Source organism: Podarcis raffonei, chromosome 1 (assembly GCF_027172205.1).
Source record: "Podarcis raffonei isolate rPodRaf1 chromosome 1, rPodRaf1.pri, whole genome shotgun sequence".
In the NCBI taxonomy this organism is placed as follows: Eukaryota; Metazoa; Chordata; class Lepidosauria; order Squamata; family Lacertidae; genus Podarcis; species Podarcis raffonei.
Window position 1 is genome coordinate 45,648,744 of NC_070602.1, and position 26,271 is coordinate 45,675,014.

General features: G+C 43.1%; 1 protein-coding gene across 2 annotated transcripts; it reads left to right on the plus strand.

Moving 5' to 3' along the window:
* The first annotated feature begins 628 nt into the window (after positions 1 to 628).
* Positions 629 to 24,854, plus strand: ZFYVE1 (zinc finger FYVE-type containing 1). Of its 2 annotated transcripts, none has more exons than XM_053384343.1 (12): positions 629 to 951; positions 1,864 to 2,677; positions 7,927 to 8,431; positions 10,172 to 10,386; positions 12,741 to 12,847; positions 13,666 to 13,774; positions 14,334 to 14,431; positions 14,541 to 14,658; positions 17,728 to 17,898; positions 18,676 to 18,856; positions 22,110 to 22,223; positions 22,726 to 24,854. In XM_053384343.1, the coding sequence occupies exons 2-12, from the start codon at positions 2,186 to 2,188 to the stop codon at positions 22,956 to 22,958; spliced, it is 2,343 nt and encodes a 780-aa protein (XP_053240318.1). In that variant the 5' UTR covers positions 629 to 951; positions 1,864 to 2,185; the 3' UTR covers positions 22,959 to 24,854. The 2 variants fall into 2 exon arrangements, with proteins under 2 accessions (XP_053240318.1, XP_053240313.1); XM_053384338.1 differs by having other exon boundaries at positions 631 to 951; positions 18,676 to 18,880.
* The last annotated feature ends 1,417 nt before the right edge of the window (positions 24,855 to 26,271 follow it).

Here is a 26,271-nt window from a genome sequence, read left to right on the forward strand (position 1 = left end):
CTACCAGTTTTCTGCCAGTAGATGTCCCAGTGCCAAAGCCAAGTTTAACGGACCAACTTCACTCATAGCTATACGGAAGTTCTGCTAGCAATTGGACAGAAGTTCATCATCCATCAAAAAGAGAGAACCGGGAGAACAGGTTCGAAGCGCTGCAGCCCTTGAGATCCCTAAACTGACATTCTAAAGATAATTCGTGGCAACCCAGAAGGAAGCCTCGCTTTGGGAATAAGCCAGAGGGGAGTTTTATGGGGCTCTGTTGCAACCTCCTCTTTGCTCCCTTAGCCAAACTGAACTCCCAGGTGCGCCGCAGTCAACCCTAATATTCCATAAAGGCGAAGAGCTTACAGCTATACGAATTTCCACCCCTATCCGATAATCTCTCTTTATCCCTCCGCGTTACACAACACGTTACGCCACATCACACCCATCCATGCATTCTCCTCCTCCTACGAAACCTCACTCCGCCGCCGCGGCTTGTCACAATTACGAGCCCAGGGATTGTTGAAACTACATCTCCCGGGATGCTATGCAAGGCGGCTCAACTTCTCTCCGCAGTGCATGTTGGGACATGTAGTTCTGCCCCCGCTCCGAACGCGTTGAAGCGCCGCCCCCTGAGCACTACGATTCCCACAATGCACCCGGCCTTTCCCCCCTCGACCGCTCACCTTCCTGTCTTAGAAAAAAAAATAACCCTGAAGTTCCCTGCGATCAGCTGATCAAGACTGACAACAAGGGGAGAAGGAGAAGAGCTTTGGACTGGCTCCGATCCCTCCTAGGGGGTCCCAGGTCTACATGGTGGGGCTCAGGCACTGTGGGAGCTAAGCCCTAACCCTGCGGGGGAGAGGAAGGATCTGCCCAGCTCGATCCTTGAAGCTCAGAGGAGGAGGAGGAGGAGACTGTGATCTGATTACTTAGTCACTAAGACTTCCAGGGAGGAAGAGGAGGAGGAAGGTGCCTACTGTTTTTGTAAACAATAGATCGGGATGTTGGGGGGATATTTTACTCCTAGGCAGACCCTGTCATTTCGTTTATTCTGTTTCCTCCCCGCCCCGTTGTTGTTTATGAGAAGATCTACTAGTTTAAAAGAAATGTTTAGTATATAGCAATATTTTCCTATTGTGATTTAAAGTAACCTTAAGTAAGCAGCTCGTTAGGTATATGTTTTGCCCTTTTTTAGGCAATATGGGCAGACAAATATTTATTGTGCTTTAAGGCAAAAGGTCCTGTTTTGGAAGCAAATAAGTTACAAATGTAAACAGATGGAATGGTCTTACTGTAAGACACCTACCCTCCCTCCCACCCCGTTTGCTGGCTTAAACATTGCTTGACTTAACGTTTGTAATTTATTATTGTCCTAATTTAAGGTAAGTAGATACTCACCGCTGGGAAAAATAAAAACCCAGACAGTAGGGTTTAAAAATATGTGGCGCTTTGATGTGGCTCTCCCTGGTCAGATTTGTTTCCGTGCTTCCTAAGGCTGTAATCCTATATACTGCCACCAGACTTAAGTCAGACTTATTTCTGAGTGAATATACATAGAATTGGGGCCTATGCCACTTACTTTTATAAAGGCCCTTCTGCTTATTTTGTGTGATGAACTTTAGTTTGTTCAGATATAATTGCAGCTGAAATAAAGATCTTGTCTGAGATAGCATTGCTGTGAGCAGACAAATACATTCCTTGTTTTGCAAAAAACATAGATCCAGAAAATGTCCACAAGTGCTTTGCATTGTTCAGGAGGAGTTGAATTGTGACAGGAAAGCACAAGGTTTACTAATATTGTCTGAATTTTCTGTTGATTTTTTAAAAAATATAAAACCACTGATGTTATCTTTATAAATCTTTTTCCCATTTCTTTTTCAGGCCTTTCAGGGAAAAGATCTGGCTTGCATTTTAGAAACATATCCTTGTTTTTCTTACACATATCTAACCTCAGTGTGACTTTTAAGCCCATAATTCATTTGGGCCTGTCCTTAATTGTGGAAAGCTGCAGTGTTTACATTGGCTTTGCATATGATGATACCATTATAGACGAGAGAAAATCAAGACGGACACATTCTTTAATAGAAATATCAACATATGCAGAGTTTCCTCAATGTTAAGATAAATACAAATTCTAATCCTTTGGAAAACCAATGTACATATCTGTTAAAAAATTGTAAAGCTAACAGTAAAATTTCTGAAAATGAGTGCCCAGCCTCCAACAGCTGATAAGGGACTGAATACTGCCCTTTTGTGCCAGGAAAGCTATGCTTGCAGTGGCACAGATGAAGCAACCTTTGAGTGCGATGAGTGTGGAAGCCTGCAGTGCCAGCGGTGTGAAGAAGAACTACACAGGCAGGAAAGGCTACGAAACCATGAACGGACCCGAATTAAAGCCGGCCATGTCCCATACTGTGACACCTGCAAGGTTGCCAGTGGGAATATCATGCAGAGCAATATCATAAACTCCAGACAGAGGGCAGCAATAAGATGCCAAGCATGCAAAATTAACCTCTGTGTAGAGTGTCAGAAGAGGACACATGCGGGTGGAAACAAGAGGAAGCACCCCATCACTGTTTACCATGGTGACAAATCTCACGAGGAGGAGGAGGGGATGGATGAGGAGACTAAGAGGAAGAAGATGACAGAAAACGTTGTAAGCTTCCTGTTGGTAGATGAAACAGAGGAGATCCAGGTAAGAAATGTTGTGACTTTTGAAAGGCAGACAATTAAATCTGCATGATTTATCTGAGGGACTCAAGGCAGCAGCGTATTGGGGGGAATAAACCCAATGATATACAGTGGTACTTTGGGTTACATACACTTCAGGTTACATACGCTTCAGGTTACAGACTCCGCTAACCCAGAAATAGTACCTCGGGTTAAGAACTTTGCTTCAGGATGAGAACAGAAATCGTGCTCCGGCAGTGCGGCGGCAGTGGGAGGCCCCATTAGCTAAAGTGGTGCTTCAGGTTAAGAACAGTTTCAGGTTAAGAACGGACCTCTGGAACGAATTAAGTACTTAACCCAAGGTACGACTGTAGTATAGAATTATTCTTTGTGACTTTTCAACTTGACAGTTTTGGGGTGGATACTTTCTTGAGTGGGCAGGATGCACGGTAAGTAGCTAACATTACAGCCTCAATTCAGTCTTTAAAGAATTTTTTTTTGAGAGCCTCTACATATGTGCCTTACATTTAAATCTGTCTCTCTCTCCCTCCCTCCTATATAGCGCATATAACTCGTATTAGCAATGGCAAAATCAGTTTCCCCTTCTTCCTTCACCCACCCACTTTCCCTCCCACTCCTCAACTTGCAAACTTTAACAAAGCCACTTGGTTCAAATACATACAAATGAGGTCATGGTCAAAGTCACTTAAATCTGTCCTAACAGAGAAACTCTTCTGTAGTTTGTAGCATACACTGAAGTCAGGAAGCAATGGCTTCTTTGCTATGATGTCACAGTAGGCAGAGGCATCATAAGTTTTCTTGCTGCCACTGGGTTAACTGCTCTGATGTCACAGAAGGAACCTTTGGTCTGGCCACTAGAGGAGTTGAGATCTTAGGATTTGAATTCCAAAGTCCACAAGCAGCTTTGAACTGCATAAGTATGACCAAAGCAAGTTGGTTAAGATGTAAACAGACAGATACTTGCTGATTTGTTGGATGTCAGAATTGAACCTTCATTCCAATTTCTTTTGTAACGGTGGCTGCATAATAGTTTTGTTTTTCTGCACTGTGTCTTGCATAATCTGTTCAGGTTTGAGAGTGCTGTTTGCTGGACCTCAAGACTATCATGGCAGTTAATCATCATACTTACAGTGTTCTTAGTTTTGCAATCCATTGAAAGAGTTAACCTACTTGGTATAAGGAAATTAAAGGGAGGCTGAGGTTGGGCAGATAAGTAAAGATCTTCAAAGAGAATGATGAGTTCCTGTAGAGTCTTGCCAAAATCACACTCTCAGCTGTAATATGCCTTTAAGGTTAAGGAAGCTTACTGTTGCCTTCATCTTTGTGTTTGAGTAATAAATGGGAACCCAAGTTATATCCAAATAGTCCACATACTGTGCTAATAATAAAAGTTATCAACCATCTACAACAATAACATATACTACAAATCACCCGTAAAACATCCATTTTCAAGCTCCACAGATGAAAAACAACTTCTACATTTCTTAGACGGATTCCAACTTGAATTATATAATGCAATTGTTTTTCCTAGATAGCTGTGTGCTGCAGTTCTTCTAACTTAGAAGTATTTTCTTTTATAGAAAAATTATTGCCTATAAGGTACATTAGTTCCCTGCTTTATCACATTAAAATAACAACAACAACAACAACTCATATTTATTGGTTTCTAAATGTGCTTCAGTAGTTAGAACAAAACAAGCTGTCTGAAATACTACTGTAACATTACTGGCCTAAGGAAACTCTCCTATCACTTCTCTGTTTTGTCAGCTGGACAACATTTACTCCTTTGACAGGACAATGACATATTTCTTCCATACAAGTTTTAAATAACATAAATGCCCATCAAAATATATCCAGAGTGGGAAGGCGTAGTATAACATTGACCTTATTACGGAAATGTTGTGAAATTAAATCTTTAATTTAAACCATTGGGAGAAACTGTCTTTAATGTATCAATTCAATATGACTCCTGCTGAGTAATATTGCTGAGGATTTGAAATTTTTGCTCAGTTGCCAAAAACTTCAAATGCTACGGTGTATGGTTGTATACCATGAAATATGGACGTAATAAAGTTTCAATTGTTTTAGTTCTGATCTTACTGCTCAATGATCCATAATTCCAAAATTCCACTTTTTTTGTTGTTCCTCCATATACATGTGGACACGGATATGCAGTCACATAGATCACATGTGTGGAGTGACATGTAATAAAATCCCTTAAAACAAAAGCTTTACCATCTTTAGGATTAAAAAATTGTTTTGTTTGTACAGGTTGTACAGATCTGGAATATTAACTTTGTTAAAATGTCCTTTAGTAATAAGGGGTTTCATGTGGTAAACTGTAACTGAATATACTATTTTGTTCTTCACATTTAAAGATCCAATATCCTACAACAGGCAAATCCTGGAGTATCTTATATTAAGTATCCGTGTTTCAGTACAATATGTCTAATAGGGAAAGGTATCCTGTTACATTTCATATACCTGAAAAGGTTTTTTTTCTCTCCTTTTGAACTGACCTCTTATCCTACAATAACTCATACTCAATATTTAGCCTTCTTTATACCCTCTTAATGAAAATCTCTTTGTTTCAAATCGTATGTCTGTGTCCCTTTATTCAATATATTGGACAGTTATGTTTCAGCCGTAGAAACTGTCCAAATGGCAGTGATACGTGTGGAATGATTCCTGTTTTAATATATAATACGATGTCCTTGTCACTTGGTTTACTGTATTTTTTACACAAATTTGTCAGTGTGATTTATAAGTAAAGAATTAAATCTATTAAAAATCCATGTACACTAGTGATATAAGGATCAGCTGTGTTCATCCAAGTAAGAAATTCCCAAACACCACTATTTAAACCCACACTGATATATATCATCAGTGATATATATCAGTGATATATATTATCTGCCATAATATGCCATGTAGTGTACATATAGATTTTTCTCTTTGTTCAAAATTGCGGTTGTTTCTAAGTAGGACGTATATTTATAACATTGCTCATCAGAATTTGGATGTTTTGGAATTTCTTATTTGGATGAACAGGGTTGATTCCTGCATCATATTCACCACATGTACCATTTTTGGACATTTATGACCAATGCTTTCTAACAAACAAAACTGACTGACTGACTAGGTGGGGCTGAGAATGCCCCCTGTCTGGCACCCTGGAGGGCTGTTCAAGCTGAACAATAGAGACACCAAATAATCAGACTAGATATAAGGCCACTTCCTAATTAAGGCATCCATTGTCAGTTTCCATACTTAGTGATAAGGGAATAACTTTCCATCTATACTGTTTCTATTGTATAGTCAAATGCTAGTGACTGACACTGAGGTAAAGCTTTTTCTGTTACAGAGATAAGGAAAAGTGTAGCTGGGTGGGGTTCTGGGTATGAGGTTGCTATTGAAGGCAGAAGAACAGCACAAGTGAAAGAAAATGGCAGCCCTAACAACAGTGTGAAAGCTTACAGGCTTGTAAAATGCATTGTAAGTTCTCTTCTTTTCTTAGGCAAGTCTAGAGATGGGAAGGCCTGGAAAACCCCCGGAAAACTGGGGGGAAACTAGTCCCCCCCTTTTTCGTTTTTTCCCCCAAAGCTGTTTTTCCCCCGTTTGGAAAAAACCAGAAAAAACCCCCCTGGTTTTTCTCCCAATTTTCCATTTTTTCCCCAGGCCTTCCCATCTCTAGAGAAGTCGGTGGTATTGTTCCTCATCTACAGGTCAGATTGAAAATAACCCATTTATAAACTGGTGCAGTTCCACTGACTTTGAATAAGACTCCTTAGGAGCAAAGGTGTCATAGCTCATGGGCAGCAAGCAGTTATGAATATCCTTTTAGAGAAAGCTTTTAAAAAATGATTTACCTATTAACTTTAACTTTATTGTGGGGTGCTCTTTTTAGCTCTTTTATAGCTTGACTGTCATGCTGTCTTGGATTTTCTTTTTTTATTACTGTTTTATATCTTTTTACAGTTCTTTTGAAAGAGGTATCTCTCTGATGCAACTACAAAAGTTGTTGAAGTAACAACACAACCCTAGCAGGTGTACTCGGAAGTGAATCTCACTCTGTTCAACAGGGCATACTCCCAAGAAGGTTTTTGTAGGATGCAGCCTCAGTTTTCTATCCCATTTGTCCTTGTTTCTAGCTGTTTCATCAGTAATGGGTGGGTAGGTGGAGCTGTTTTCTAATGCAATAAATGTCAAGCTCGTATTTGACTTCAGTGAGGACAAACCTTCCCGTGGCTTGGCTATAAGGCCTTCAGTTATGGCTTAGCAGCACATCTGTTCTCTTTTCCAATAAACATAATGGTGACATTGAATGTGGATCCCTAACAATTAAGGTTGCCGATTTGCAACCTGGAGAGTCTGTTTCTCTAACGGCCTCAAAGAAGTAGAAGAGAATTCAGGTGTGGCTTCTCCCTCAAAATATCTACCTTCATTTAAATAGTGTACATTGTGGAGAATTGCTATACCATTTTTAAAGGCTGCATGACAAGCAGAAACATACCAGATGAAACTTTTCCTCTCGCTTTAGCTGTATGCCAGGAAAAGCCTCGTCCGCTAAATTTTGCTTATCACGCAGTTGTTAGATGTAGAGGAGTCCTGCTAAGGAGAAGAAAGATGATACAATTTATGTGATATATGCTTCAAATTATATGTATAATTTCATATCTCATTGACAAAGTCAAATTGATGGTGCGATTGGACAAGAAAATACATGACATCCATTCATATATGTCCCCCTCCCCTCTAATAGTTCATAGTTTTAGTTCACATTTTCATTGGCTCACTCCATACTGGAAAAATGTATGTCAGTTGTATGTAATTAAAGTGGCAAAGAATCTATGATTGGATCATATTTTTACCTGGAGGTAAGATAACAGCATAGTTCAACTACGCTCAAATATAATAACAGAATGATTTCTAGATGCTAGGAATTTTAAAATAGAGTAAGAGTAAAGGAATAAATCCTTGCCCAGTCATCTAAGTTTTTTGCCCCTCTTGCTAAGATGTGACATCCTTAGGCAGGATAAGAAATCCAAATATGCCTGTGTGGGTTAGCTATGCTACCGTCCATGCCTTGCCTAAACAAAAAAGTTTTTAGCAGGCACCAGTATCTCAGAGTGTTACTGGCTAAAAGAATGTCACTTGCAGTTACAAGTCATGTCCAAGAAGCAGCACCATTTCAGCAGTGGGTTCTTTCCATTAAAAAGTTCTAACGCAATCTTTCTCTTCTTGTTTTGGAAGGTGGCAAACGAAGACGAATTTATCAGGAAACTGGACTGCAAACCTGATCAGCATGTAAAGGTGGTGTCTATTTTTGGGAACACTGGGGATGGCAAATCTCATACCCTTAACCACACTTTCTTCTACGGCCGTGAGGTTTTTAAAACATCTCCCGCTCAGGAGTCTTGTACGGTAGGGGTTTGGGCAGCCTATGACCCTGTCCACAAAATGGTGGTGATTGACACAGAGGGTCTTCTGGGGGCCACTGTCAACCTGAGTCAGAGGACCCGGCTGCTTCTGAAGGTCTTGGCTATTTCGGACCTTATCATCTACCGTACTCATGCTGACAGACTTCACAACGATCTCTTCAAATTTCTTGGAGATGCCTCAGAGGCCTACCTAAAACACTTCACCAAAGAACTGAAGGCAACCACAGCCCGTTGTGGCCTGGATGTTCCCTTGTCCACTTTGGGCCCTGGAGTCATTATCTTCCACGAGACTGTATACACACAGTTACTAGGTGCTGGTGAGTAGACGCACGTTGGTTGCTGCAATGTAAATCACTTGGGATGGATCTGTATCATAACACAGCCAGAGTTGGGTGTTGCCATGTGGAAGATTTGGGGACTGAATCCTGACTTAGCTCACTATCTAGAATATAGAAGGTGGGGAGGTAACGTGCAGGGAGTTTGCATCTGGCAAATAGCAAAGCATAAGTCAGTTAGCTTGGATTATGTGTATTTTGTGTGACTATGGCGTTTGGGATCACATTTCATCGTCCTTTTTTAAAAAGCAAGGAGAAGAAGGAAATTTCTAGATATTCTAGCTGCAAAGCTGGGGCTGAAAGCATGTGTATACCACCTGTTGAAATCTCAGAAACCAGAGGCAGGGTTGATCAGAATTTCCAGTGGCAGGAAACATAGCTTCATTGTCTTCCATAGTTTTTCCCTTGATACCTAACAGAAGCAGACTAAATTATGCAATAGATGCAAACCCTGCTTGCATATTATAGAGTACTTTTATACATATTTTAAAAAATAAAAAGCTTGGCAGTATGTACATCCCTGGTATCAGCCCCTCACTAAAAGGAAAGGAATACCTTATGGACTGACTTTGCTGAGCATTAACAGTAGCTCTGGAGAACACCAGTGAAACAACCGAAAAACTGACAAAGATGCAGAAACTATTTTGTTTTATTTAAGAAGTTTTAAAAATCTGCCTTTCAATAAGATGCTTCAGAGCTTTGAAGCAACAATATAATCAACAACAACAAAATGTAAATTAATAAAACAAGCAGTAAACAGTAAAGACAGTCAAATAAGCATTTTAAAGAGCAGTGGTAAGTGGTCCAGCTGGTATATTCAGCAGCTGAGATCTCATCTGAATGAAAGGAGTTTCAAGAACATGTTCCTGGAACTTTCTTGCAGGAGATGATTCTGCCATCTTTAGAGTATAATGGAGTATAATGTCACTGCCACTGATTTCACAGAAATAGATAGAGTAGTAAAAAAACCCCCACCAGAAAAACTCCACCACCACTTGTGCACACAAGAAAACCAGCAGTATTATATAAATTAAAAATCCCTTGTTTATAGACCATGGTAGTACAAGTAGTTTATGCTGTTGTAGGAGGAGGAGGCTTTCATCAGTTGCACCTTGCAGCAGATACACTTAAAAAAACCCAATGTGACCCCATTAGTAGGCCATCAATACAACTGAAGGCAATGGCACTAAAATTTCTACAGACCTGCATCTAAATAATGATGTAATATTGATAGTAAGATTTCCTATAAAGGGCTTCTTCCTATTCCCCATTTCTTTCCTCTAATAACCTATTTAGGTTAACAATTTGTAAGCTACTTTTTTTAAGGTATGTTCTGGCAGCATGGAGTTGGAGCCAGTGATCCTGCCATCTGCTAATAGAAAAGGGCAGCTGGTTTTTTTACCAGCCTCCCCCCTTTCCTCCAATCTACTCCAGAACAGCATAGGTGACAGGGTGGTGGTGGTGGGGCTGCAGGGATTGGAAGAAATTGCCCCTCCATCAGATTGAAGGCCCTTGTGTTCACAGAAATGTTGTTTCTGGGAAAGGAAGGTAACCTTTGGGTCCAGCCTATGCTTTGCTCTTATTGTTTCCTATTATTTAGGAGAGAATTCGTTGTTTTGATCAAGAATGCACATGCAAATACGTGTAAATACGTATGTTAAAAAAATGTAAATACACGTGCAAACCTCACGATAATATAGCTAAAGTGACTGAATCTTTTAGATCACCCTTCTGAGGTGCCTGAGAAACTTGTCCAGGATCGGTTCCGGAAACTTGGGCTCTTCCCTGAAGCCTTCAGCTCGATCCATTACAAAGGAACAAGGACACATAACCCCCCAACGGATTTCTCTGGGCTCAGGCATGCCGTGGAGCAGCAGCTAGAAAACAATACAACCCGTTCTCCCCGGCCTCCTGGAGTTATCTACAAGGCACTCAAAGTAAGTGTAAGATGGTGAATTACTGTTCCTCTATACAAAGACCACAGATTCCGTTGTCACAGCCAGCAGCTCTGGGGGCAGGTGGCTATATTTCAAATTGCAAATTCCTCCAGTTTCATTCGTGGAGGGTTGGACTTTTATTGCCATCAGGTCCCTTAGAAATCAAAGTCCAACCCCCGTCCCAAAGCAGGGTCACCCGCACTCCTCCTATCCACGGAGCAACTCCCATAATATAAAGCAAACAGCAAAGAACGAGAGTTGACCCGAGTAGACAGTGTATCAGAGCTCCTGAAGAGTAGCCAGACCCAGAACAGTACGGCAAGTGAGCCATGCCAAGAGAAAATGGACACCCCGCCTCCAGTTAGGCTGACACCGAGGGAAATTGAGGACATTGGCAGGCTTACAACTAACACTGAGGTCTGATTTGTACTTCCTGACTATTCCAGTTGCCCAGGGCATATCAGCTTCTGTGAGTTGTTTTCCTCTTTTAAAAAAAGGCCAGAAGAAACTTTGGAGTGGCTTTGTGGAGTAGGTGAAAAGAGTATCTCATCAAGCCCATGTCTCTTTAATACTTTCCCCCAGTGTTTGCAAACGTAGTTTCTACAGACACTGTAGAAACTAGTAGTAATGCACCATAAATGGCTAAGCAAGGCGGGACTAAGCTGCTGTAGTACAATGGAAAGATCCTTCTTGTTGCCTGGGTAACTGAGAGTCAGGACATGGTCTCCAGGCAACAACCTATTCTCTGACTTGCCTTAATTTTTTCCCTCAGTTTCCTTAAATGGTTTCTCATCTGTAGATAGCAAAGATGTAACATCTGGAGCTAGTGGAGGTCAAGAGCACAGCTCTTCAGGGGACAATGTAAGAGTCTTGAGTGGCTGTCAGGGAAAGTGTGTGAGCAACTGCTTGAGTATTTTAAAATGAGGATGGATATGTTTTTGGAGGAGAGAGTTTATATGTATGCAATTAGAAGTTTTACTGCAACACATCCTCCGCTGAGCATTTATTATACAATTAGATCTTTCCCATGTAATGAGAAGGGGTATTTTTTGACTTCTTCCCTACAACCCTGCTCCTACATTTATTGTGGTGTTGTCACTAACAACGCAATCCTTAACATGTTCTCTCAGAATCCTATGATTATTTACGCTGTGCTCAGTGGGGTTTACTTCCTGGAAATTGTGCATGGCATTGCAGCCGAACTCTTCTTTTCCACAACCCCTCCTTGTTCAGTTTATGATTTGACAGGCATTTTTATAGTACGTGAAGAGTATAGTTACCCATGGTTTTAATGTTCATTATTCATTCATGGCTTATCTATTTATGGATGTTGCAGTGTGAAGTATACACTTTCTGATCATGAGGTATTTAATGTTTTGTTGCCAGAAGAAAAGTTTCTCATCTGAATTGTAATCAGTTGCACTGTCTTAATCTACGGTTCTTGCCTGCTGAACTAAAGAGAGATTTTGTGGCTTTCATAACTGTGCAGCAGGGAGGAGTTTGTAAAGTTCTGCTTCTCCCAAAATGCATGTAATGGCCAGGCAATGATACCCCTGTAGTCTAAAAGGTTTCCAGGGTCTGCTTGGTGCTTTTGCAATCTTTACATTCAATCTTTGTGAGCAGGGGATGGGGGGAGAAGTTGCTTACAAAACATACATGGAAATTCCTGCCAATAGGCTGCCAATGTAGGAGTAAGCTCTTTGCCTCTCTTTCCTGGAAATTTTGGATTTTATGATTTATTTTTATTTTATGAAATTTATATACCATTCAATTGTAATAAAAACCTCAAAGTGGTTTACAAAAAGAATAAATGAATGGCAATATGGCTAGAACCTAACAGTTTTGACAGTCTTTCCATCCTTGTTGAAGATCGGGCTGGGCAATATCTGGTTTTCAATGCCTCAATCTATCACGATATATATCCGCCACAGCAGAGAGCCTTGGCAGTCCTCCCCTACAGCGGAGGAGGAACTCACTGACAGCAGACCCTTGCAGAGGGCAAGATTGTACCCTCCGCTCATCAGCTTGTGAGCAGAGAGTTCTGTCCTGCTAGGTGTTGTGTTTCCTGTGGGGAACATGCAGGCAAAGCAGACCTCTCTCTCACAGTTCAGATTTGACAGATTAGTGGAACCATCAGATGCTTGTCAGGGAAGTGGCTCTGTGCATCTGTTAAAGTTGGCCTGCAGGGTGTGGGGAGAGGAAGATCTGACATGCCAGGCCGAAAATGTTCCACGCCCTGATCTAACACATAAGAGGCGCTTCACGCTCCTATACCGTTCCATAAAAATTGGTGTTTTTTTTGTTGTCCCTCTAGCTCTATATTCATTGCTGGTTTCTCTCTGTGTGTTCTGCAGGCGCTGAGTGATAGGTTCTGCGGTGAGATCCCAGATGATCAGATGGCCCACAGCTCCTTCTTTCCAGACGAGTATTTCACCTGTTCCTCCGTATGTCTCAGCTGCGGGTAGGTGGAATGGGAAGAACACTATTTGAATAAGATCTACAGTGTCAGAATTATGCTATAAATTACAATATAATGATCATGTTACAAGCAACCCAGTCATTGCCCATTTTAAATAGGGAGTTGCCAATGTCACTGTTAAATAAAACTTGGGTGAGAAATTCTGCGGTTGGTTATTTGTGTTGGGAATTTGCTTTGTTTCTTGTGTTGTTGGGAGAACACTGCTTCCGAAACGATCTTATTAACTTTAAATAAAATCCAACATTACTGTACAGTCATACCTCTGCTTATGTATCCCTCTGGATATGTAAACTTTGGGTTGCAAATGCATACACTCCCGGGTTTCGCTGCATGTGCAGAAGCGCTCAGTTGCGCCGTGTGCGCGCACAGAAGGGCGTCTCCAGTTACAAAGTTTTTGGGATGCGGTTGGGCCTCTGGAATGGATCCTGTTCATAACCGGAGGTACCACTGTACAGTATATATATTTAGTGTGTAAGGCATTGGGTAACATCATAAACCTGGAATCTATATAATCAGGGGTGGGGAACCACTTTTAGCTAGTGGGCCAAATCCAATTGTAACCAACAACCCATGGGCCACATTTGACAGGTGGGCAGGGTTGCCCATCTGCCAGTCATCTGACATAAGGTTGATCTGACTCCCAGCTGAAGCAGTGTGGCTTGCATGTGGCTTGTACTTGTAAAGAGCAACCAATGCAAGCCACAAATGCAAAAGAACGATTGGGAGCCTTAGAGATCCACTGTGGAGCTTCTGGTCAGTCTGCCTTCTGAGTATGTATGTGCTTTGCTTTGAAACTCCAGGTGTGGATGTAAAAACAGCATGAACCATTCAAAAGAAGGGGTACCTCATGAAGCCAAGAATCGGTGTAGATACACCCATCAGTACGATAACAGAGTGTTTACATGCAAGGTGAGTGGAGCAAGTGAAAGAGAGCTTCTGGTACTGGAGGTTGACAAGAGGAGCCTGCATAGCTTATAACCTGCTAAGATTAATGTAGCCCATCAATCCATGTATTGTAGCTTGCAAGGTGCTTTGCAACCTGTGATGGGTATTCCCTGTATTTTGGAAGTTTTGTCAACTTACCTGACGAGGTTAAGGAGCAAACTCTGCATCCCCCTCCCTCTGTACATTACACAACCCATCTATGTTTGTAGTTGGAGGCAGAAACAAGAGGATCTCTGAGCCTCTCCTGGGCTGTGAATTCACTTTGGTGGGTCAAAGATTTCACAGCTTTGGGCTAGAAAGAACTAGGGTTTTCCCTGGCCTGTTTTCTGGCACCCACTGTCTACTGAAGAACAGTAAGTTCCTAGATTTAAAGCTGTAAATGTTTTTGTGCATATGTTCAAACCATGCCATTCCTCGTTGCCTCTGTTTTGGGGGAACTAACACATAACTCTTCGTTGTAAATGGAAGGCATGGACTTTGAGATCTGAAGATAAGTTATTTTAATTGATATTTTGCATTCCAGGCCTGTTATGAACGTGGGAATGAAGTTAGAGTGGTGCCCAAAACGTCCGCTTCCACTGATTCCCCTTGGATGGGACTTGCCAAGTATGCCTGGTCAGGGTGAGTACAGGAGCAGAGAAGCTGTTTTCCCCCTTCATCCTTCCCTGCTCCCGTTCTCTTCACTTGGAGCATGCTCGAGTGACCAATTCCTCTTCCTTCCTGACTGCAGGTATGTGATCGAGTGCCCCAACTGCGGAGTTGTGTACCGCAGCCGACAGTACTGGTTTGGCAACCAAGACCCTGTGGATACCGTGGTGAGGACAGAAATTGTGCACATCTGGCCAGGTGTAAGTCCACTTGCATACGTTTGTTTCTTGTCCTTTTAATTGAAGGGGAAACGATTAGGCTGCCACAGTAGCAGGCATTCCACCCCTGTTGTGTTAAATCATCCCATTTTAACAAGACAAGATAAATTTATTGTCATTGTCCATATATACACAGTATACACAACAACGAAAATCAAACACCCACCCAAAGACCGGGTTCACATACACATTTGCACGTATCTCCAACATTCTCATCCTATTCAGACATAATCTATAAAACATAACATAATCCAGAATATAACATAACCTATTTAAAGGCATAACATAACCTAAAACCTATCTCATTCCTTCCTACTTCCTGCTTGCTATTTCTTGCAACTGGCCCTAAGATCATTATTTAGTGCAATCAGAGCTCTTGGATAGAAACTATTCAGAAGGCGTGTGGTTCGTGTTTTCATTGTCCTATATCTTCTGCCCGAAGGCAACAGTTCAAAGAAGTTGTGAGCAGGATGGGTGGGATCTCTCAGGATATTGTGTGACTTCTTCAAAGTGCGAGACGTGAAGATCTCATCCAGGGTTGGTAGTTGGAGCCCAATAACATTCTGGGCAATTTTAATTATTCTCTGTAAAGCTTTTTTATCCGTTTCAGAGCTGCTCCCATACCACGATAATACACTATAGGTTAAGACACTCTCAATGGTACTGTGATAATAGGACAGAAGTAGGTGCTGAGATAGATTCAGTCCCCTGAGCATTCTCAGGAAATACAACCTCCCCTGCACCTTCCTCACAACCATATTAATATTTGCAGTCCATGAGAGGTCCTCAGAGATATAAATGCCCAGGTATTTAAAACTACCAACCCTCTCCACCTCCTCGCCATTTATGTGCAATGGTAAAAATACACTTTTCTTTCTCCTAAAGTCAATTATGAGTTCTTTGGTTTTTTTGGTGTTAAGCATAAGATTGTTTTCTTTACACCATTGAATTAACCCCTGTACTTCTTTCCTATAAGCAGTCTCATTGTTCTCACTAATGAGCCCCACCACCGTTGTATCATCCGCAAATTTGATGATTGTGTTGGACTTATACAGTGGGGTGCAATCAAATGTGTACAGGGAATAGAGAAAGGGACTTAGCACACATCCCTGAGGGGCTCCTGTGCTTAACACTAGAGTAGAAGAATAGTGAGGTCCCATTCTCACTGTCTGCGGCCTATCAGTCAGGAAATTCCTTACCCACAGACAGATCTTCTGATGTATACCCAAGTTGGTCATTTTAAGAAATAACCTGTCTGGCAGAATTGTATTGAAGGCAGAACTGTAGTCCACAAACAACAGCCTTGCGTAGGTTCCCTGTCGTTCTAGATGACTCAGTACAGTATGGACAGCGATGGAAATAGCATCATCAGTAGATCTGTTTCTTCTGTATGCAAACTGGAACGGGTCTAGAGTGGATGGAAGACCAGCCTTAATATGATCTAGCACCAATCTCTCGAAACATTTCATAACGACAGATGTTAGAGCTATTGGTCTATAGTCATTGAGAGATACCACCACTGACTGCTTGGGGACTGGCACTATAATCGATGTCTTCAGGCAGGTAGGGACAGAACCCTGCAACAGGGATAGGTTAAAAATGTCCGTAAATACCCCAGCTAATTCTGCAGCGCAGTCCCTAATAACCCGTCCCGTGATTCCATCCGGTCCAGCTGCCTTCCTAATGTTAATGCTCCGAAAGGCACGTTGTACGTCAGAGGTCTGTAATAAAAATGGTTGTCTATCAGTAGTAGTTTCTGATGATGTGCTGGTAGCCAATGCTGTAGTGACGGTAGTTCCAGTTCCCACCTCAAAGCGACTAAAAAATTGATTCAGTTGATCAGCCAGGTGCGCACTGCTGCTGGCCAGTTCGTTTTTAATATTTTGCCCTGTAATTTGTCGCAGGCCTTGCCATACTCGACGAGGGTCGGAGCTTTCAAAATGTTTTTCAATCCTCCGGCAGTACATAGCTTTGGCGTTCCTAATGCCCTTTTTCAATTTGGCTCTGGCTTCTCTATACTGTTGCACATCACCAGAGTGAAAAGCAGCATTTCTTGCCTTTAGCAGAAGATACACATCCCTGTTTAGCCAGGGCTTGTTGTTAGGGAACACCCGTATTTGTTTGATGGTAGTGACAACATCAATGCAGCTTTTAACGTAGAACAGTACTGTTGAAGCGTATGTGTCCACATTATTCTCCACAAAAAGCGACCACTCGGTGCTCCGAAAGCAATCTTGAAGTTGCTCAGATGCACCTACTGGCCACACTCGTATCTCTCTAGTTGATGGTCTGATTCTGCATACGAGAGGTCTATATGATGGTATCATAAGTAAAGATATGTGGTCTGACTGCCCCAAATTGGGCAAGGGCTTGGTCTTGTATCCATGCATGATGTTACTATATACTCGGTCCAGGGTATTTCCCCCCCTAGTGGGACAATCAACATACTGGTGGAACTTAGGAAGCACAGTCCTTAAATCGGCTCGATTAAAATCACCAGCAACCACAAATGCTCCATCCGGGTAGGCCCGCTGCTGTTTGCTAATAGCAGTTAGCAGGAGATGTTGGCGATGAGAGACGTTTTACATGCCCAGGCCATTAAAGCCAAGTTTGAAACCACCATGTTGTGTGTTGGACACATGGATTGAGAAATATGTAAACCAGATCTCTCCTGTCCAGCTTCAAAAAATACTTCCTGTATTCATCCTGGTTCATCTCCTTACCTCTCCATTAAGATCCATCCTAGTGTGTTTAGGCCACACATTCCAAAGCAAAGAGTGAGAGGAAGGAACCAGAGCCATGCACTAGGATCTTCCATGCCCCAAACAGAGCTCCTATTTTGAATTCCTTCTAAGGAATTTACATGAAGATCTGGGGCGTCCCAGTCAGTAACAGAAGTCTAATTTCCTTATGTGGTTGCACCGGTGAGTCACTTCCTTTCTCCAAATAAAAGACAATGTATATCTTCTAATATTTGGTAGAGGTCAGCAGGTCAGCAGCAGGCAGGCACAATGAGATGTTAATTGTGCTGAATATCCATTTTTGTTGCAGACGGATTGCAGTCTGAAAGACAACAACAATGCTGCTCAGCGCCTCATAGACGGGATGAACTTTATGGCACAATCAGTGTCTGAACTGAGCCTGGGACCCACAAAAGCAGTGACCTCTTGGCTGACGGATCAAATCGCTCCAGCCTACTGGAAACCCAATTCCCAGATTCTGGTATCTAGCAGTCTTGCATGCTGATGAGAAGTCCTTTTCCTTTCCCCTACTTCTCTTTCTCCAAAGAGATGAAATAATGGTTCATTGCTTGATGAAATGCCTCTGTTGTGTTCTACAAATCTGTTGCCTCCAGCAGACACAGTGAGACAGCCCTGTGTGCAGTCTTCCCCCTTTGAGGGCTCTCACTCTCCTGCTTCCCACCAGGAAAAAAGAAAGAAGCCTTTCTGCTTAAGGCTCAACAGCTGGGCCACAGACACCTCTGACGCAGGTGCCAATCCTGAGCCTCATGACAAAATGAAATGTGTCCATTGTGTGGTTAGCTCTGAGGCTCCCATAGATGCTAATGACCCCTTCACACCTGCTTGCCTTGCCCTAGCTTGTCTCAGGAGGCCTTTAGCAGAGAGCTGTGTCCTCACCATAGGAGCCAGCTCCTAGGTTAAGGTCCCTTTGCCCCCCCAAAAAATATTTGAGCAGGTTGGGGTCCCCAAGTTGATGGGCATTGCCATTCAAATGGTGTGTGTGCATTGCGACTTGTGATTGATTATGCGGGGTGGAGCGTAAGCCCACCCAATATTCAAGTTGGCACTCCTGTTCCACACACACACACACACACACACACAATGCCGTATCAGGTGTAGGAACAAGTGGATATGGCTTGAGTTCCCTGCTGGCCAGATGTTCCCACCACCAATTTAGCTGACTGAAAGACTAACAATACCTCTTTCACCAAACTACTTAGTCCAATGGCTTGTTGTCGTGTTTTTTTATCTCCTTCAGAATTGCAGAAAGTGTGGCATCTCATTTAAAGATAATGACACCAAACACCATTGTCGGGCTTGTGGAGAAGGTTTCTGTGATGGTTGTTCATCCAAGACCCGCCCTGTTCCCGAACGTGGCTGGGGCCCCACACCAGTGCGAGTATGCGATGGCTGCTATGACGGCAGGGGCGTTCAGTTAGGTAATCCCATCCTGACCATAGTAGGTGTGTGAACCAAAGGGGGGAAACCTATAACCTTTTGTGTGTCTGTTGGTGTATCATGTTGTGCTTTTAAATGCTTGTCCCTGTTGCCTTTTGTCACCTCCCAGCTGAGATTGAGGTCAGGCTATGTGAGATGTTGAAGATCTGTGATTGGATGTCTTGCTTTGATTCTTCAAAAGCAGCCATGGGGTCCCTGAATTGGATTGGGATGGCATCACTGGAGGAAGCTGTTAACCTGTGCTATTTGCATCATCTAAATAATGTGTGTGGAACCTTTGGCCCTCCACCTGTTGTGGAACTACAACTCCCAGCAAGCATGGCCAGTGGCTAGGGATGATGGGAATTGTAGCCCAGCAACATCTGGAGGACCAAAGGCTTCCCAACACCTGATCTAAATACACCCCAAAGTCACTATTTGCCCCATGGGTGGGAGAATGTTCTGATTTAAGGCCTTCTGGTTGCTTATGAAATAAATCGGGGAATCTAGCTGTGGATTTCCAACATCTCATCTCTTTCATTAGAGGTTTTAAGCAGAAGCTGGGTGGCCACCTATAAGGGATGTGGTAGCACTGCATTTCCTGCATCAGGCAAGATGACCTCCTGTCCCTTCCAGTTGAGTGCTTCGTCTAGTTTGGACCTGACACTCAGCTGTGGTCCTTCCTGTATCCAAAAGTAGAGGGCAATTCCCACCAAACAGCAGAATAATGAGAAAGCAAAATGAAGGAGCATAATAATAAATTTTAGCTTCCAAATTTCTCAGTGCATTTACAATTGAAGTCTTCTTCCTCCAGGAAAACAACTCACCTAAATCTTAAGAAATCGCTATTCAGATTGAATTAAATCTCCTTCATTTTAACTCTAGAATCAATTGATTTATTCACCGGTTGTGAGAAAATGATCTATTTAATGGCCATAGAGAAGAACAGTGTGTATGTACTGAGTAGCTTCCCCAGAGGAGGGACATTGTTGATGCTTTCTTGTCATTCTGTTCCTGAAGCTGCTCAGTTCCAAACCAACACTTTCATCATAGTTGCCCATGGACCCTGGAGAGCTGACTGGGCTGATGCTGTCATTCTTTATTTTGTTTTGTTTTAATTTCTGATGAGCACTGAGCTAATTGAACACAGCAGCTATCATCTTTTCTTACCCTAGAATTCCCAAGGCATTCTGGATTAATAAAGATGGCAGCAGACAGCTGCTTTGCTCGGCACATTGCTGGGGAGCACCAGGCTGAGTGCTGCCACCCATCTCTGCTGCTGCCATGCTGAGCTTACAAGGGGAGGAGGTGGCAGCACTCAGTCTGGTGCTCACTAGAGAAGCCTTGTGTGCAACCTTGGAGGGCAACCTGCCCAGGGCTATACCAAAGCTGTTTATGACTCTGGTAACATACCATTTCAAGACACTTGTGCATGATTCAAGCTAGGAGAACATATTATAGAGGTTGCTTATACACCTGTGGATAAATGAGAGTTGATTCAACAAGGGGGTATCATGGTGTTTGTACAGATGAAAAAATTTCAGCAGTGAGCCTGTTGTGAAATGTACCTTCCCCTGCTCTGATCAAATGCAGGAAAGTCCTGATGTTCTGGTTTTCAGATGCTGAATTTGATCGTGTCAATTGGCTAGCCATTCTGTCATTCACAAATCCACTTCCTTCTCAAAAGCAGTTTTATAAAGCTTAACACATAAATTGTATTAATAATAATAATAATAATAATATTTTTAAAGCACTGAACCAATGTTTGAAGAGATGGCTAGCCAAGATCCTTGTGTTTTAGGTTCTCTCCCCCACCCCCTACCCTGCAAAGCAGGCATCTGCCAGAAGCGTAACGTGGGACGGTGCCCTTGCAAGAGTGGCAGTGGTGGTAGGGAAGAAGACTGGAGTGACTGGTGCAGTGGGGTGGGACAGAGTGGCAGTGTGGCAAGGACTTTGCTGGGGCAGTGGTGGGAGTGCCAGACTGGCTCTGCCAGTGAACCCACACATCCCTGATCTTGCCACTGCCAGTAGCTGGCAGCAGGGCTGCTGTACCAGGAAGGCACTCCTGCTGCATTACTCCACCATGCCAGCCGCTTCTGAAAGCAGAGCTCCCTTCGCAGCAGAAAAACCTTCCTCCTCTTTGAAGCCATATCTGTTTGCATCCCAAAGAATCAATCACACACTTTTGTTGACTGTCTCAGGGATCCTATGGCATTACAATGAATTCAAGAACTCCAGTCACCCTTTTATCCCTGGTATAATGGGCCCGTTGTTATTTACAGGGTCTCTTAACCTGAAAGTGGGATGTGGGTGGCGCTGTGGGTTAAACCACAGAGCCTAGGATTTGCTGATCAGAAGGTCAGCAGTTCAAATCCCCGCGACGGGGTGAGCTCCCGTTGCTCGGTCCCTGCTCCTGCCAACCTAGCAGTTCGAAAGCACGTCAAAGTGCAAATAGGTACCGCTCTGGCAGGAAGGTAAACAGCATTTCTGTGCGATGCTCTGGTTCACCAGAAGTGATTTAGTCATGCTGGCCACATGACCCGGAAGCTGTATGCCTGCTCCCTCGGCCAATAAAGCAAGATGAGCGCCGCAACCCCAGAGTTGGTCACGACTGGACCTAATGGTCAGGGGTCCCTTTACCTTTACCTAACCTGAAATAAAACAAAGGGGGATCAAGAACCTGTTTCTCCCATTTTCAGCTCATTTCCAACTCATGCTCATGTAGAAACCATGTCTTTAAGCATGGGCAGCTAAGTAAGCTGCAGATTGAACAATTTCTTGCCTAAGCATGAGAAATCATAGCAAATTCTCCTGTGGCAGTTAGTCCCCTCATCAGCTGCTACCTTGAAAACCTTCACAGTCACACAGATAGCCTATGCCACTGACAGGGTAGTGAAGCACAATAGTTTTACTCATACTACTGTGAGGATATAGCCCTGCTTTGTGCCTTGCCCACTTGGCAGTAGCTGAAAGTAAAGGTAACAAGAAAGGCAAATTGTGAGCTTTCATCTCTTCTTACTCATGGATTCTGCCCACAAAACAGTGGAATCGTCCTGGGGAGGTAGCCTTCGGTGAAGATCTCAGTGTGGAAGATCTATGGATTTCAGTCATTGTCCCCTACCAGGTTAGGGACCAACCACTGACTGCAGCTGGCTGCAACTTCTGAGGGAACGTCAATTTTAATTCTAAATAGAACAGCTGTGTCTTAGGCTGGAGTTGTTCCTTTGTCTCTGAGCCCTAACTTCTGTCATGCAGATGTGCCTGAGGCTCCAACTGATGAGGAAGGGGGGACAGTGATTGCCAGGAAGGTTGGTGAAGCTGTGCAGAACACTCTTGGAGCTGTAGTGACTGCCATTGATATCCCATTGGGTAAGTGCTATTGATGCATTTAGAAACCTTTTAGCTGCTCAGTTCAGTAGGTATGTATAGAATTGGAGGCTTTTCTTTCCCCCTCAGCAAGTAGCACTTAGTGAAATAAAAGAAGTCCAGTGAAGCAGAAGACCAGGGCTCTTCAGGTGACAGGTGTGGGGAATCTGCACAGGTACTGCCATCCTTCCCTCTCCCCCACCAAGTTAATGCTAAGATGCAAAGCTTTGCAATAGGTTGTTTTATTCTCTAAACCTGGTTCCTATACATAAGGTTGCACGCAAAAGCATAAGCAGGGAAAACAGAAATCTTGGGCTTATCGACAACTTGTTCACTAATCCTTTATAAGCCACAGCCTGAGAATTACTTGAACCATCCTATAGATTAGTCTTAATCCTTCATTAACAGCAGCAAAAGCAGAGGTGGGTTTTGTACAGTCCCTCCTCCTCTTTATTGGTAACAAACAGAAATGGTGTTGTGGGTTTTTTCCCCTAACTCTCTGTAGGTCTTGTGAAGGATGCTGCCAGACCCGCCTACTGGGTGCCCGACCATGAAATCTTACACTGCCACAGTTGCCAGAAGGAATTCAATATCAAGCTGTCGAAGCACCACTGCCGTGCCTGTGGCCAGGGTTTCTGTGACGAGTGCTCTCTGGAGCGCAGAGCTGTCCCTTCCCGTGGCTGGGATCATCCTGTCAGAGTCTGCTTCAATTGCAATAAAAAGCCCGGTGACCTTTAACCCTACCTACCTTTCTGGGTCCTCCGTAACACCGTAGCTTCTCAGGGTTAGATAAAACAAAAGTCACCCTTTTTAACCTTTTGCAGCCAGAGCGCATGCTCCTGATCTCTGGCCCTTTTTCCCCATGTGCGGATTTCTATAGGATTGCTGAACAGCTAGTTTTAACAAGTTCTGCAGGACTTGGCCAACTTGGGATGTATGGAGAAGCTTGCAGTAAAATGAGGAATCCCAAAATCCAGTGTATTATATACCAGTTTAAAGTATGTATCTCTATATCTATATTATTGAGTATGCTAAGAATGCAGCTGGCTGATGAAGCATTGATGATTTACAATTAAAACAAGCAAAGGTAAATAGAACTGTTTTCTGAAATGTAAAGGGGGTCAAGCATACAGCTTCTTGAGTGCCTTGGAATTATTTTGTGTGAAGCATTTTGCTGTTTGTTTACAGCATCTTAGACTTACAAAGGCTTTGGTTCTATACACCTTGAACTAACCGTTGTTCATACTCCCTGTTTCAGACAGTGAGTCCTAAGCTTTTGGGTCTGACCCTTTGGAACTCCCATCACCCATATTTGTTTTACCCCAGATGGCTTTTGTTCTGTTTATAGGGCCTTGTCATCCAGAGCTAAGGAGTTTCCTCATGGCTGAAAACAGCCAGAGAAATGAGGAAGCTGCTCTGTACAGGTCCTGATAAAAATATGTGCTGCTGCAGAAAGGATGGTAATCTTAGAAGGGCCATGCGCTAAAGGCAGTGGAAGTATGGGAGGAATCAAACAATGTAACACAAAACTTAAAGCTGGTCTTCTAACAGCTATTTCAGCTTCACTTTGGGCTGATGAGGCCTTATTTCTCTTGTTCACATTCCTCTATGCTTGGTTTTCCTTGTTGATGGACTCTTCCCCGCCCCCCCCACCATCAAAAATCTTCAGGCTAAGAGCAAAGGTAAGTACTAGGCAAGACCCACAAACCTGCAGTGTAGTGTTTGCTTAGCATCTTAGTCACTTGTCTTCTGTAAATGGTCCCAAGTATAGATTCTTAGCAGTATCTATGTGAACCACCCTTAAAGCACTCATATAAACCAACTTGGAAAACAGTGATGTACTTCTGATGACATCGGGGGATTGTCTTTTTGGAGGGAGAAAACCCTGCATTGAACCACTTTGAGACACTGATCAAACCACTGAGTAAAATTATCGCATTAGACTTTGATGTGGATCTCTGCTTCCATGACAAGAGACCTTCAGAAACCCAATCAGTTTGAAGAATGAATCCTTCTCCTTTTTACTCCTGAGAATGGCACATTCCCATGGCAGAGATTTGTTGTCACTCATAACAGCTGGAGTTTGGCATGATAGTCAGGCACAATGCCCTGGCACTGTTGTTTCTCCCACTTATTAAAATATAACCTTGTATACCTTGATGACTGACCCCTATTTTAGAACTGTAATATGAAATTAAGTGCTATAAAGGACTATCCCTTCTGAACAAGTGTGCTGATTTCTTCTGTATATCAACCTAATCTTGCTGTGTCTTGGGAAGGGAGAGACAGTTTCCGGCTTGCATGCCAAAATGGAACTGGATTATGTAGTAGTACATTCCTGCTGTCTAAACTCTACAGGGATTAATATGTGTTTTGTAACTAGAAACTAGGTTTGGGGGTTTTTTCTTCAAGGGATAGAAGTGGGAGAAGTTATCTTGTAGTGATTTTTCAACCTAGGTAACTGCACTTTGAAGTGTTTTATTTTTGACTCTGTGGTGGAAAATACAAGTGAAACCTGTTGTGTAGTCCATGCCCTCTGTATGTTCTCCATGCATGTAGGTATTCTACCATGTTATTGCACACCCAGAGACCACCCTTGGCATTCCTTGTATAAAATCTTCACTTGTAAGCTTCTGTTTTGTTGACTTGTCTGGGTTTTGTTGTTACCACAGAACAGCCTCATTCTCTTAAAGCCAGCTATTGCATTTCTACAATGCGTGCCATGGTGGGTTCAGTGTATCTGAGGGATAACAGAAAGCCTGTTAGCACCATCTCACTCTTTCTCCTTGCCCTCCTCTCTCCCCTTAAGTCACTTAGCTGGTTGTAGAAAGTGGAGAAAGCTTATATGTGGCAATGCTCTTAAGAACTGGCTGTTTCCACAAAGTAGAAATAACATGCCATAATTTTTAGGAGATGGGGAAGTTAAACCTGTAATTTTGCTTGGCCCTGCAATACTCAGTATTATATTGGAAACAAGAGGGAGATTTATGCTTCCAAGAGCAACTTCACACTGGCTGCTTTCCCTTAGTTTCAAAATCACGCCCAAGTAAAAGATTGGAATCTCCAGATACAAAAGGACTCAAGGCATCAATATAATTAGGGTGCCTTTTTTTCTAGACAAGCTAGGTATCTGAATGACTACAACCCCTCAGATAAAAGATTAGCTGTATCAGTAGCAAACCAAACAAATCTAGAAAATTTTCTAGCAAGAAACAAGACTTCAAACTACTGGGGCTCTCTATGAGAAATACCATTTGTGGGATTCTGCTAACCTGCCACAGCTGTGGAAGCCCAGCACAAGGACTTTCAGAGTTTAGCGTTTACCTGCACCTATAAGGAGAGTCTTCTGGTTCAGGCCAAGGACCCATTTAGTCTAGTATCCTTTCCGCAATAGGGAGGGCCTGTCCACCCATTACCCTGAGGCAGTCACCATGGACAGCAGATCCGGAAAGGAAGGTGAAGGGATCCTCATGAACCTTTGCCGCTCCTTTGTCTGCAAATATGTGCTGCTGCTGTCACCCCAGTCGCCCCCTGAGGGGGAACGGTCCCTCTGGTACCTCAGAACAGGAGCTCGGAAGAAGCTCTGAAGGCCAAGAAGCACGTCACTTGCTGCCGCTGCCTGGAAACAGCAAGGCCACTGCTGTCACCATCTGCTCCTCTCCAACCTCCTTTCCCCCTCATCATCTTCAGCATGCTGAAGTGTCCCTGGGCCACCTCCGGTTGCCTCAAGTGGTGGCAAAGGTGGGGGATGTGCACCATTTTATGTTTTGCCTCAAGTGATTAAAAAGCCTGGGGCTGACATTGCTGCATGTGTGTATATATATATATATATATATATATATATATTTAAAAAAGACATTACTGAGGTATTTTTCCAGCCAAAGCCAGACCACCTCAAGTGAGCCATTGGAGCAGTGGTTTTGAATCCGTGTGCTGTGGCACCCTAGGGTGCCTTGAATGATGGTCGGGGTGCTGCGGGCAACACTGGCCTTTGTCCCTCTTTCCTTCCTTCCCTCCTCTGATGCCCCCTTGCGTCTCTGCCTCCCAAAGG

Excerpts from the sequence above, each read along its gene's own strand:
- ZFYVE1 (XM_053384338.1), top strand. The coding sequence starts at position 2,186 with ATGAGTGCCCAGCCTCCAACAGCTGATAAGGGACTGAATACTGCCCTT. Across the intron at positions 10,387-12,740 it reads TTATCTACAAGGCACTCAAA|GCGCTGAGTGATAGGTTCTG; the intron begins GTAAGTGTAAGA and ends TGTGTTCTGCAG. Across the intron at positions 22,224-22,725 it reads TGCCATTGATATCCCATTGG|GTCTTGTGAAGGATGCTGCC; the intron begins GTAAGTGCTATT and ends AACTCTCTGTAG.